The sequence below is a fragment of the Nerophis ophidion genome, linkage group LG07 (genome assembly GCF_033978795.1).
Source record: "Nerophis ophidion isolate RoL-2023_Sa linkage group LG07, RoL_Noph_v1.0, whole genome shotgun sequence".
Classification (NCBI taxonomy): Eukaryota; Metazoa; Chordata; class Actinopteri; order Syngnathiformes; family Syngnathidae; genus Nerophis; species Nerophis ophidion.
The window spans coordinates 43,776,586-43,790,998 of record NC_084617.1 but is presented as its reverse complement, the minus strand read 5'-3'; the positions used below and the strand labels follow the sequence as shown (position 1 = coordinate 43,790,998).

The 14,413-nt window shown below is 43.6% G+C and overlaps 1 protein-coding gene across 6 annotated transcripts in view; it reads left to right on the top strand.

The window, feature by feature from the left end:
• Window positions 1-14,413, top strand: part of slf1 (SMC5-SMC6 complex localization factor 1) — a 107,945-nt gene that overhangs the window by 86,921 nt on the left and 6,611 nt on the right. For 4 of the 6 annotated variants that reach the window (XM_061906246.1, XM_061906247.1, XM_061906245.1 and 1 more), the window contains exon 18: window positions 5,220-5,914. The exons of 1 other annotated variant lie outside the window; for it this stretch is intronic. In XM_061906246.1, coding sequence (XP_061762230.1) covers window positions 5,220-5,731 — 512 coding nt within the window. In that variant the 3' untranslated portion in view covers window positions 5,732-5,914. Of the gene's footprint in view, window positions 1-5,219; window positions 5,915-6,341; window positions 7,543-14,413 lie in introns of those variants that run through there. One more of the 6 variants, XM_061906249.1, reaches the window with a different exon arrangement.

The following is a 14,413-nucleotide window of genomic DNA, read 5'->3' as shown; positions in this document are numbered from 1 at the left end:
CATGATGTCTCCAAAGTACGGAAAACGGTCGAAAAAAACGGAAAATAACAGAGCTCATTTGACTTGGTGTGTGTAATGTGTTTGAGAAAATGGCGGATTGCTTCCCGTTGTAACGTCACTGGTGAAAGGTCAAATTCACCCTTTTAGAGTTTGCAAATCGGTTAACAAAACATATGATCTTTTTTCTGCAACATCAAGGTATATATTGACGCTTACATAGGTCTGGTGATAATGTTCCCCTTTAAAATGTAATAATTAACTTATTTTTCTGTTGTTTAGATACTTTACGTTAAGTTTTGGATGACACTACAAATGTCTCCGATACCAAGTAGTTACAGGATCAAACATTGCTCATATTCAAAGTCTTCATGTGTCCAGGGATGTATTTCTTGAATTTATAAACATAACATGTTTTTTTTTTTAAATAATAATTGTGACGATAAAAAATATAGATGTAATCACAGTAGTATTGACTAAATGTAAGCTATTGCCCTTGGTGTCATTACAGTGGATGTCAGGTGTAGATCCACCCGTGGAATTTGTTTACAATCAGAGTGCTAGCTTGCTGTTAGCGGTTAGCTATCGTATCCTCCTACGGTGTGTAGTGAAGCATGTTTAGCTATTCCTCGTCCTGCTGTAATAATGATACGTGTAAGAAACTTACTTTATTTGTCGCCAGGGAGGTAGAGGATTAGTGATTTAGAAGTAGCTAAACCACTGCCGACTTTGAATGGACGTTCGGCGCTGGCTAGCTAGACACGCCTTAAAGCAACACTTCCTGAGGGCGTTTCAGTGTTATAATGGTAATATATGAACATCCAAGCTGTCAGCATCTTAATGACAGCAAACCTTATACAGTAAGTGATGTTTTATTATGTTAGTTGGCTATAATAAAGTCTACATTGAGCGGGAAAAAAAAGCAAACGTGATGCGTGTTTGAAATGAATGCGCCGTATATGCTTAAGATTATCAAAATACGTAATTAAGAATTTTTATTATAAATATTACTTCCTTACATATATACTTACATCATGTATATAAAACCCAAATGGAGGTGTTTGGATATTTTATAGGAGCTCTATAGGCAGAATTGAACAGCTCTCATAGGCTCCTTGCAAGCAGACCTTTGATGTATTTCATAATGATTGTGAACGATAGGCACAATTTAAAAAAAAAAAAGTGCTGTAAATCTTCAGTCTTATAAAAAAATAAACCCTTTAGCTATGCACAATTCTTGAGTTCACAAAAACACAAGAACAAACTGTGAAATAAAGTGCTCTGGTTTAAGAGGACATGTGCGGTATAGCTCGGTTGGTAGAGTGGCCGTGTTAGCAACTTGAGGGTTGCAGGTTCGATTCCCGCTTTCGCCATCCTCGTCACTGCCGTTGTGTCCTTGGGCAAGACACTTTACCCACCTGCTCCCAGTGCCCCCTACACTGGTTTAAATGTAACTTAGATATTGGGTTTCACTATGTAAAGCGCTTTGAGTCACTAGAGAAAAGCGCTATATAAATATAATTCACTTCACTTCACTTTAAACGTCAGCAGCAACATGAACATAATTGAACTCTAACAATGGTGTTTTTTTATAGGTAAACAATATTATAGGACATACACACACATTTTTTACCCAGGAGCACCAACCTGCCAACTGCTTCATGATGCTGTGTTCTGAAAATGTATTTCAAAAACTCATTAACTATTGTTGCTCTTTACTTTACCAAAAAATAATTACTCTTTAATAAAGGTAATTACTAGGTAAAGTAAATAAGTATCTGGTATAATAATATGTATCTAAAAAATATCTGCCATAACGCAGTTGAGATACGTTTTATATTGGAGCAGTGTGTGTGCCTTTAAAAGACGGTGCCTGTTGCCTAGTGACGTGTGACGAGTTCACGCTCATTCTTAGTCTCACAGGTATTTTAGCTTGAACTGTTCTTGTTAGCTTCGCAGGCTAGCAGCGGCAGTTTGTAGGCTCAAACAGCAGCTCTTTTGAATCATTCACCGGTTTGTGTTACCTCTGCTGAATGAATAGATTGAATGTGCTTCCATGGCTTTATGTTCTTGTCAACAAACAGGGTATTGTTTCGATGGCAGGTTTGTCACTTCAATCATTGACATGTTGTTCAATATTCCCTCCGACCCTCGTAGTTACTAGTGTGTAATACAGTTTGTGTCAAGTTTTAAGACGGTGAAAAAAACGGCTTTTATTAACCAGTTATTTTCCACTAAGACCTTGTTACATCCGTGTTGGAAAACGGGATAAATGCGTGAGCCATGTAAATGGCGCAGGATGGAGGGACACACACAGCTCTCGGCACAGACAGAGTGATCATTGACACTTCTGCGTTAATCACTTGTCCATTTGATTATAGTTAAGGTTTATTTCAAACATGCTGTACAGATGGCCAAACATTCTTCTCTTGTTTGATCGAATTTAGATGGATTTATTTCAGGAGCAACATGCTAATTAAAAGGGTTACAATCTGTAATTGAACATGTGCTCATTCCCCCCAATACTCCAGTACGATCTATTTTTAGTCGCAAATGCAAGTAAAATGCTTTTACCGTACAAATCTTACGGGCCTCATCCTGACAATCACTACAGCCACAAGCAGTGAGGAGGCTCGTAACTCACGTACTTTGTACTCTAAGTAACTCGATATAGTTATTTGGACTTACATGCTACTTAGATATTGTTAGGTTATTAGACTATAGTAGTGTTATAATAAGATCAGTTAGGAGTCACATCACTGTTATTGGCAAAAATGTGAAACGTCAGCCAGTAATTCTCGCTGGATTTACCTGACAGTGCTTTGGTGTTAACACACAAGTAATTACCACCTCATCTAATTATGTTTATATGTATACTTTTGAGAGGTGAGTTACAAAGAAATGTTTTCGCTTATTTGCGTATTTATTTCTTTGATGCGTCTTTGACTTCATTGCTTGTTTCATGGTGCGAGATAGAAGCTGCCAATGGATATGTGATGACGTTGGTGGAGGTTCGCTCGCCCTGCCTGTGTTTAGGAGGGAGGAGTAGGTGTTTGTGTGGGGCTGCCTGTTTCCCAGCCTCCCCTCAGACGACAGACACTTGCACTGCATCCTCTTCAATCCCTCGCTCTCTCTTTTTGCTCCAATTGAACTCCTTCCCCCACTCACTCACTTTTATATTTCTTGTCTTTGCCTGCCCTCTAAAGGCCAAAGGACTCTGCACTTTGTATGCGTGTGTAGATTGCATCTGGCTCACACACACACACACACACACACACACACACACAGGATGGTGTAATTGTCCCATGCTCTGGTGTAATCCCCCAGGTGTTGTATTTATCTCCAGTACAGTGTTTGACACCCAGCACCGACCTAAATGCACTTCACCTGCCATCCCTGCAGCAGCTCCCAAGCACAGAACTGTGTTCTAGAAGAGGAAATTAACAACATTGTGTGGATGTTTATATGGTTTTTGTCATCACAGTTGCACCATGTTGGCACTTGTTAGTGTGAGTAATTATCTCTTTATGTAATAGCACATCATAACGCTGATGTAAATAACAGGTGAAGGGTTTACAAGCTAAACACTGTGCATGTGATGGAAGAATGCACTGCACATGTGATGGAGGAATGCACAGCTCAGGGTTGAAATTCAACTGATTTTGCTTTAAATCAGGTTGTTTTAGCTAATAATCATGCTGCAAGATCTAGCATGTTGCATTCAATGTTTATTCCCATTAATTTCCCATTAATTCCTGTTAATTTCCATTTAATAAATGCTAAATGGGTTGTACTTGTATAGCGCTTTTCTACCTTCAAGGTACTCAAAGCGCTTCGACACTACTTCCACATTTACCCATTAACACACACATTCACACACTGATGGAGGGAGCTGCCATGCAAGGCGCTAACCAGCACCCATCAGGAGCAAGGGTGAAGTGTCTTGCTCAAGACAGAACGGACATGACGAGGTTTGTAATAGGTGGGGATTGAACCAAGGACCCTCGGGTTGCGCACGGCCACTCTTCCACTACGCCACACCGTCCCATTGTTCCCATTTATTCCTGTTAATAGCCATGGAAAGTTTCCAACTTTGAATATTCACAGAATTTTGCAACCCTAGCCGTGGCTTTAATAACATGGTATTATCGTACCGAGAGATTTTGATATGTTACATCCCTGGTAATGTGTTTATACAAGTTTAGATTGGGGAACGTCGTTTCTCAATAGGGAAAGTCGTTAATGCCTTTTGTTTTCATGTTAGCATTTAAGCTAGCGAGCTGGCGCTAGTCAGTCCGTGATTTTATGAAAGTGCAGTTATAAATCTTGGGTTTTAGATCATTTTGATTTTAAACAGCAATACTGACTGTCGGGAGTTTTTAACGTAGTTATTGTTCGTACCATTTATTGTTACATCCCCCAGTGTGGTGTTTTAAAGTAAAATATTAGGAAAGACTTGTACAAAGAACGAGTCATTGCAGCATATTTTACAGATTAGCCCACAGTTGTTTGGTCGATGTCTGACTTTTTTAGTGCAAACAAAGGAGATATCACTTTCCTTTTCTTTTCGGGTTTTGTTGGTTTAGCTTCCATTGTGCTCTGCTATGTTGGTGACATCCTTACTCTCATAAAGTTATTTCAAGTGACGTAAAAATGCTCCCGCAAAGTAGCAGTATGGCTGCCGTTACATTTTGGCGCAGCCCGGACGTTAAAATGACGATACAAACAACAATATTACGAGTTATATCGTACAGGTGACATTTTTGTTTGGTAGTACGATATGGTAATGTCCACCAGCACTACTGTGTTGTATTGTAACCTGTTGGAAACAAGCTGACTCACCACCACCCTCTTTGATCAAATGTGTGCTCTTATGTCCTTGACAGCTGCCCCTCATGTTTGACTCTTATGTAGATGAGTTCCATTAACAGGTATATAAGCGCTGACCTCGGTAGAGTGCTCAGATGTGCGCCACATGGTTGATTTTTTTGGAGTCAATCCAAAAACAAAGCTGCCTGTTGTAAGCTCATGCAGATTCAAAAATAGCTTCAGAGCAGCTCTTCACCTGTCACACTCTGATCTTCCACAGAGGCGTGCGCTCACTCACAACAAAAGCAAACTAAAGAGTCCACACTTGACTCAGGCCTACCTGACTCTGAAAATGTATTTGTAGGCCATACTTAATGCACGGGTACAAAATCTTAACTGAAAATCTCCTCCAGGTTCTGAACTCCTCCAACTGACTGATGGAAAAGGTTGCACTGCCTTGGACTTGGTCTCCGCAACCAGTCAGAAGGCGGAGCTTGTCCGTAGCGCAGAAGCAGGTGACTCCAACCTGAAGAAGGCCACGGAGGGAATAAACTACACTCTCTTGGAGGCGGGCTCCTGCATGCTGGCACACCTCATTGTGTGCCACCTGCAGGAGACTGGCCTGCCTGGACGCATGGAGCCCAGCCACATGGTCTCCGGCCTGGGGAACAAACTGGTCCAGGCTCTGGAGAGGCACTCCCTCCAAAAAGTGACGCTAGGCTGGACGGACCTACGAGCGGTGAGACTCGCACGTGACACCGACACTCTGCTGGAGTTTGCCAGACAGAAACTGTCAGGGCAAGTGTGTTCTGTGGTGAAGGAGCACGAAGGGGAGAATACTTTGCTTCTCATGGAGATCCTGGAGAATCTGGAGTCTCAAGGACAAATACTCCTGGCTGAAGTTGACAAAGACTTTAGAAATTAGCCGTTGAAGGTGTTGGTGTTGTAATTGAGCACATGAAGGTACATTAAGAAGATGACAAATGTTTGCACAGGTTTTCATGTTACAAATGTATACATTGACTAATATATATGACTATGAGAAATTGTTATTGACAAGTGTTAGAGTGTATTTACTGTACAAAATTAAACTCACATACTACCTCAAGCTTGTTTGTACGATTTGATTAACAAAATAAAGAATTGCCTTGTTCATAGCAGAGTGGGGAGACATGCTCCAAATGAAAATACACGTCCTTCTGTGCATGAGTGGGAATCAAAGGAATGCTGAAATGTACTTGCGCATTGAAGGAATATTTCACCTGAGTACAATTGTTACCCTAAATAACGGTATATTTTTGCGTTTGGTCCTTCAATATCCACGTTTCACACTACAAACACATGTATGATTTGTTAAGTTCCGGAAGCTCTCCCAGAATGCTTTGCGGCATTTGATGTTAAACATTTTCACATGAATCCATAACCCATACGTTAGATTGTTTATTTGTGGTATGAAACATATATATATTGAATGAAAAAATACAAAAGTGATAGTGTTTGTAAAATAAATAATCCTTCATCTCCACATTTCTTAGACTCTTGCACATATGCAGCCTGGCAATGACAGCGCGGGTGACTACGTGGAAAGTCTGGTAACATCTGATCTTAAACCAGGACTGGTTTAGCGCTTTGTGAGAAATGTAAAAGGGGCATCTTGTGTATATCGTATTTTTTTTCTGTGCTAATGCAGTATAACATTGCCTTCTTCATTCAATTTGGTTGTTCGCTATGTGTCAAATGCCAACCTGGAGAAGTGGATTGCACTTTGTCAGGCCTCTACCTTCACACCTGTGCAACTTGGGTGGACCAACTGAAGACTGAGGGCCTGTCTACATTAAGCCGGATAACTACTTAAACCAGAGGTCCCCAAACTTTTTGACCAGGGGGCCACATTAGGTTAAAATAATTTGGCCGCGGGCCAGATGTCGAACGCTGGCGGGCCGTAGTTTAGGGACCCCTGCCTTAAACGAATAATTATTTAGCCTAAGCACCATTTCAGCTACACCGAACCATCGTTTAAGGTCCCCCTCCTTAGATAATTTTTCTACATGGGTAAGTGCGCCGTGTATTTCTTGAATCTCCGGCTCCTCGCTTTGCATGGACTCATCGATCGTTTACAAACTGGAGAAGAAGTGACGCTAGAAAGACAACGCACCACACAGGAAGTGATGTCAAAAAGGCTACACCCCACACAGGAAGTGACGTCATAAAGAACGCGCCTCAGCCATCTTCATAATAAAGCTCTTTCGTAACTCTGAGCTAACCACTGGAAATATGGATGCGAGTCATCGGGACATGCCCTTGTTTATGTACACACGAAAGGAGAAATCACACATGAATACCTTAAGAGAAAGCGATTGCAGCTATTTCGGATACAACACTTCTCAGACGGCAAGAGAACTTTCGAATTTCTAATTCTACTTACCGAAAAACGTTGCCTATTTGTCAAAGGAGAGTCAACGAGAATGCAGGCTCCCGTGGATGTGATAAAAAAAAGGTAGCGTGTGCTTTGTATTACCTGGCCGTCGAGGGAAGACTACGGAAAACGGTGACTACATTTGGACTAGCAAAGCAGACTGTATCAGTTATTGTCCGCCAGATTGTCGCAGGCTTAACGTCTAGGTCCAGAGTATATAAAGTCACCAACAACAAATGAACAATGAAGGTGAAGGCGAAAGACTGAGTGTCCTGACCAGATCTCTAGATCCCTAGATTGATTGATGTAAAATGTTCTTTATCACATTGTTTACTTTCACATGTCCATTAAAGATTTGATTAATTAATGATGTCTCAGGTGTGTTTCACTACAATAGGGCCCCACAGCACACTGGATTTCAGTTACCGTATTTCCTTGAATTTCCGCCGGGGCGCTAATTATTTTAAAACCTCTTCTCACTCCGATGCTTACCAAAGGCATGCGGTAAATTTAGGCCTGCGCTTATAAATTTGAGTGTGATGTAACGATACCATCATGAAAAGCACATTTAATTAAAAAAACGTTATTATGGTCTTACCTTTACTTATAAATGAAGTCCATGTGCAACTCCATCTGATCAAAAGCATCGATAACGTGTTTATAGAAGTCTTCGTTATCTTTCTTCAGTTTTAAAGGTCTCTCTGTCTCGATGGAGATCTTCCTTTATTACCTCCTGCTTCGATTAAAAGTCCAGTTTAAAAAACTGTTTTATTTTAGATATGTAATCCTCCATGTTAAAAGTGCAAGCGAGAGGAAAAAATGAAAGATCGCTCCTCACTCTTGGTGCTTGTTGTCACTTCTTCTGCAGCCGAGTAGTCGCAACAAGGATCACTAGCGCCCTCTACCACCAGGAGATGGAGTCATTTAATGACTCATATTTGACACACGCAGCTACGGCATATTAATAAAACATAGCTGCTTACTTTTCTTTTTAGAATATTCAATAGCTTGGACCTTAAATCCTACTGAATAGCTCTTAATCTTCTTCCCTTTATGCGATTTCAAATTATTGAAATCTGCCTCCTCCATTTTGAAAATGATGACAGGTGAAGTGTCACTCGTGACGTGACGAGTCCGACCCGGTGGAAATTCTAGGCATATGCTAATTATTTTGCGAAACGACTTTGATCTGGCGGAAATTCTAGACATGCGCTAATAAAAATAATATTTTACGAAACGAGTTTGACCTGGCAGTAATTCTAGTCAGGCGCATACTATATACCCGGCGGCAATTCAAGGAAATACGGTAATTGAAATACCACAACACTGGATATTGTTCAGATAAGTTAAAATTTAATTCAAGAACTTGCACACAAAGCCACACTGGAGGTGACTGACGTGCACATTTCTGCGCATGCTTACTAGGTCGCGTAGCGCCGGCAGACGGGGGCTTATGGTCTTATATGACCATTGTGTGTGTGTGTGTGTGTGTGGACAAGGGTAAGGTTAGGTGGGATTTACCCAGGATAACCTCAGCCGACTTGGTGTAGAAGGCACCTGAGCTCTTGCTGGTATGGTACGCAACCCCCTGACCACAATAAGGTGGCAATTGCTGCGGGGGAAACTAAAAAAGTTCCTTCAGCCACAAGTTTTCAACCATCACAACCATGTATCTTAACTTGATGGCCTAATTCCTAAATTGAATTTAACCTTAAGTGGGACTTCACACACAATAGTCCATATTGAAAAAACAGAAAATCACAGTAGTCTTATTAATAATACCAAAACATTCTTCTCGAAGTTGTTTATCCACTGGTCAGCTGCATCAGGCCTGAAGGTTTCTGCATTTTTCAATGCATTTACACAGAGAAACTTAAAAAAAAAGTACAATATGTGTGTTTTTCCAATGCGTGCCCTCATTATCATGTGTTTATGCAGTAGTGTGTCAGACCCGGAAGCAGCAAATACACATAGTTTTTACTTACAGTTGTGTAGATGTCACAGTCGTTGGCTCGCGTGTTGTACATATAGCGTTCAAAATAAAAGGTGTCCTGTTCAGTTTCTCCCAGGTGTTCACATAATATGATATAGAACTCGTTAAATCCACACATTTTTGTTTTGGCGCCGCCAGTGAAAACTTCCTCATTTCAACAAAGAAAAGCATGTGATTGGCCAACACCCCCCTCCGTCTTCCATTTAAAGGCCTACTGAAACCCACTACTACCCACCACGCAGTCTGATAGTTTATGTATCAATGATGAAATATTAACATTGCAACACATGCCAATACGGCCTTTTTAGTTAACTAAATTGCAATTTTAAATTTCGCGCGTTGTATCCTGTTGAAAACGTCACAGAATGATGACGCGTATGATGACGCATGCGTTTGACGTCACCGGTTGTAGCGGACATTTTGTTCCAGCCCGATCCAAGCTATAAGTAGTCTGCTTTAATCGCATAATTACACAGTATTCTGGACATCTGTGTTGCTGAATCTTTTGCAATTTGTTCAATTAATAATGGAGAAGTCAAAGAAGACAGATGTAGGTGGGAAGCGGTGTATTGCGGCTGCCTTTAGCAACACAAACACAGCCGGTGTTTCCTTGTTTAAAATTCTCGAAGGTGAAGCTTTACTATGGAACAGAGCGGTCAAGCGAACATGGTTCCCGGCCACATGTCAACCGGCATGTTTCGGTGAGAAAATGGTAGTAATAAGTCGGCTCTTACCGTAGACATGAGCGGAGCTTGCGTCCTCCTGCAGCTGCATGGCTTCCCTCAGAAACACTGGCGGTCACCAGACCAGTGGCCACACCCCTCCAACTTTCAGGTACCATATAATCTCACTAAAACACTAGTAACACAATAAGCAGATAAGGGATTTTCCAGAATTATCCTTGTAAATGTGTCTAATAACATCTGAATCGCTCCCAGTGCCCTTTTTAACTTATTTTTATTTCCTAGTCCTTCACTCTTACTATCCTCATCCATGAATCTTTCATCCTCGCTCAAATTAATGGGGAAATTGTCGCTTTCTCAGTCCGAATCGCTCTAGCTACTGGTGGCTACGGTATGATTGAAAACAATGTGAGGATGGGAGGAGCTCTACAACCAGTGACGTCACGTGCACATCGTCTGCTACTTCCGGTAAAGGCAAGGCTTTTTTATTAGCGACCAAAAGTTGAGAACTTTTTCGTCGATGTTTTGTACTAAATCCTTTCAGCAAAAATATGGCAACATCGCGAAATGATCAAGTATGACACATAGAATGGACCTGCTATCCCCGTTTGAATAAGAACATCTCATTTCAGTAGGCCTTTAAATAACTGTGATTGGATATATTACCAACTCGTCCTGCTCATCTAAAAAAGGCAATTTAAATATGATTGGATTTTGTTTTGAAAAAAACCAAACATTTTCTTCCTGTTTTATTGGTCGACAGTAGTTTACCGCGGGATGGAGGGTGGGGGGGTCGTGTGTGTCTGTGTGTGAAAAGTGCTGCTTTTTGAAACGGGAAGTCACGTTCCTGGGACACAGAGTTGGAAGAGGCAGGGTGGGCACCGTACCTGAGAAGGTGAGCACTGTGGAAGAGTGGCCTACTCTGAGGTCGGTGCATGAGCTGAAGAGTTTCCTCGGCCTGGCATCATACAGTATTAGAGGCGGTTTTTAAAAGGGTTCTCCTGCATCGCTGCTAGCCTGTTCCGGTTGCTGCAAAAGGGCGAGTCGTTTACTTGGACTGAAGAGTGTCAGACAAAAGACTGAAGAGCTCACTGCAGAGAGCTCTTGTGGAGGCTCCCATCCTCTCCCCACCTAACCCCAGTCCCCCCTTTGTCTTGGACACTGATGCCAGCAATGTTGGCTCCGGAGCGGTGCTGTCACAGGTGACACCTGAAGGCGAGAAGGTGATCGCATACCATAGCAGGACATTTAACAAGGCCGAACGGCGCTACTGTGTCACCCGGCGGAAGCTATTTGAGGTAGTCACTGCTGTCCGCCACTTCTCATATTACCTGGGCGGACTTATTTTACAGTCAGAACTGACCACGCCTAGGGTTGGGAACCGAGTATCGATTGGAACCGGGACTAACTTTCCGATTCTACCGGAATTGTTCAAAAGTTAAAATTTCGATTCCTAGTTTCGATACCCAGTCCGCCGACCGGAAAAAAAGAATGTCCGCCGACCCGGAAGAAGAAGCCGCTGAACACCAACGAAGAAGCGCCCACCGCCGGAAGTGAAAGCATAACCGAGCCTATGTAGCCGAGCGAGTCAGTCAAGCATGGAATACGGGCGTCGGTGGTCAAAAGTGTGGCTTTATTTTACTAAAAAAAATGAAATATCGGCGAAATATAACAGGTGCGACAGGACTGTTTTGTGCTTAGGAGGGTGCACGTCGAACATGATGAAGCACCTCCAAGTTTATGGAGTACAAATAAATACGTGTCCCGTCTTTGACGCGCTGCGCCGACCATCCTCTGCCTCATCCTCTGGCTCCGGCTCCGACGCCCTGCATTGCAGTCCGAATCCGGTAAGTAAAACAATAAATATGTAATAAATAATGTGTTTTGCGCTAACGTTGAGGCAGCTAACAAAGTAGCCCGCGTATTTTTTCATAGACAATTTACAACCTGCTAGCCAGGCTCCGCGATGTGCTCAGCGTACTCCGTTCACCGTAGCGGCAATGGGGAAGATGTCGGTGCCACAGACGGAAGAATGCCACAAAAAGGTCACAGCACACATAATCAAAAGACTGCATCCCTTTTCAGAGGTGGAATCTCCAACATTTAGGTTAGTTAAGCAATAACGTTAGAGTTAAGCTAATTGATACTGGGCTAAACAGTAACAGCAACATTACATGATTGTTTATGTTTGAAGAGATATGGTGAAAACTCTTGACCCAAAATACATGCCACCTTCTAGGGACTACCTGTCAAACACAATAATCCCGGCATGGTACAAGAAGAATCGAAATCAAGAATCGTCAGGACTCGGAATCGAAACAAAGAATCGGAATAGGAATCGTTTGAATTCAAACGATACCCAACCCTAACCACGCCACTTTACAGTGGCTTATGTCCTTCATAGAGCCTGAAGGCCAGTTGGCACGCTGGCTTGAAGAGCTACAGGCGTTTGACTTAACCGTGGCCCATAGGCCAGGAGCACAACATGGCAATGTTGTTGCACTCTCTCGACGGCCCTGCTACGTAACTAATTGCCAATATTGTGAGAAAAAGACACACTGGAGGGGCTCCATCCAAATGGGTTGTGTGCGGTGGTGGATGCAAGGGGGCCTTCCCATGGACTGCTGCAGCCACCCATCACGGTAGTGGAGTGGGAGCTTGGACAAAAGGAGGACAGTGACATCAAGCCCGTTGGCGCATGGGTGGCTGGACAGCGGCGACCACAGTGGGAGGAGATTGCCATGCTCTCACGCGCTACAAAAGGCCTCTGGTCAATGTTTGAAACCCTGCGTCTGTCCGATGGTGTGCTACAAAGAGGCTGGAGAGCACCAGCCACAGGGGAGACCCGCTGGCAAGTGGTGGTGCCAAAAACTTTGAGAGAGTCGGTCCTACAAGCAGGGCACGGGGTCCCGGGATCTGGGCACTTTGGTATCTCCAAATCCCTAAGCCGCCTCCGCAAAGCCTTTTATTGGGGTCAACACAGAAGAGATGCGGTTGACTATTGCGAGCATTGTGACAGCTGCGTGGCAAAGAAGGGCCCTGCAGGCAGATCACATGCACAGCTACAGCAATTCCCTGCGGGCTGTCCTATGGAGAGTGTGGGGATAGATGTCCCCGGGCCCTTTCCTCGCACAGAAAGAGGTAACCGCTACATCCTCACAGTAATGGACTACTTTACAATGTGACCTGAAGCAAGAAGCTGAAACTATTGCAGACGCGCTGTTGGAGGGGATGTTCAGAAGGTTCGGTGCTCCAGAGATCATCCACATCGATCAAGGCAGAAACTTTGAGTCAAGGCTTTTTGCAACGTTGTGTGAGAAAGTTGGCTCTCGGAAGACCCGGATAACACCCATGCACCTACAGAGTGACCGGCTTTTGGAGAGGTTTAACTGCACCTCGGGACAACAGTTGGCAATTGTCACTGCTAAACATTAGCGGGACTGGGATTGCCATGTTCCTCTTGTGTTAATAGCATACAGGTCAGTAGTTCATGACTCCACTTCTTGCTCCCCGGCCCTTTTAATGCTGGGCCGAGAGATCCGTACACCTGCCGAAATGCCGGATGCGCCGGTTGGTCCACCAGGAGTGGAGTACGCTAAGAGACTACAAGACCGGCAGGATTTAGCTCACGAATTTGCCAGGAACCAGCTTTGGAATGCTGGCCGTATACGAAAGAGGAATTACGACTTGCACGAAAAAGGGCAACATTTTACCGCTGAAGAGTGGGTGTGGGTGTACAACCCCCAACGGAAAAAGGGAAGATGCCCGAAGCTGGACAGCGACAGGATGGGCCCTTGTAGAGTGTAGGAAAGACTTGGGGAAGTTGTGTACCGTGTTCAACTCCCACCCGGTGGCAGAAAAGTTGTCCTGCACTGCGACCAGTTAGCACCATACCGGGGCACGGGCACTCCTGCAGGACTCGGAGTGGAGTTACCGGGGAGAATGGGCCTTAGCCCAGGGACTAGAGAGTCTTGTTCCTCCGTTCCGGGGACCTCGTCCTGGTCTTCACAGTATGTAGCACTTCCTGTGACTTCCTCCCCAGAAAGGGGGAACACAAGACCCCGGAGGCTGAGGCGGTGACCAGCCCACTTGAGAGATTTTGTTGTCCCCCTTGGGGACGAGGGACTTTGAAAGGGGGGGATAGTGTAACGACCTGCTGATGTTGATGTTGTGTTCTTGAGTGAGTGATATTCAGAATTCCTATTGTTGTGAAAATAGCACGCCTGTAAGGTGATTGGCGAAGAAGGAGGAAGCGTTGTTGTTGCGGAAATGAGAAATGAGGATAGATGTGCATGTGGAAGGAACAAGATAACTTGGGCTGTGTTAGATACGTTGCTTAATAAAAGTTTAAAAAAGAGCGTCAGACTTTGCGTGCACTTCTTCTGGACGCTACAGTATATTGAAATTGACTTTAATTTCTTTCCAAACACGGGAGTGGTACCTCTATTTTAACACGGCACATAGCGCCGCCCCTCCGAAGTCATGTGCACTCTCGCGGTGTGGGACGCAAAAATA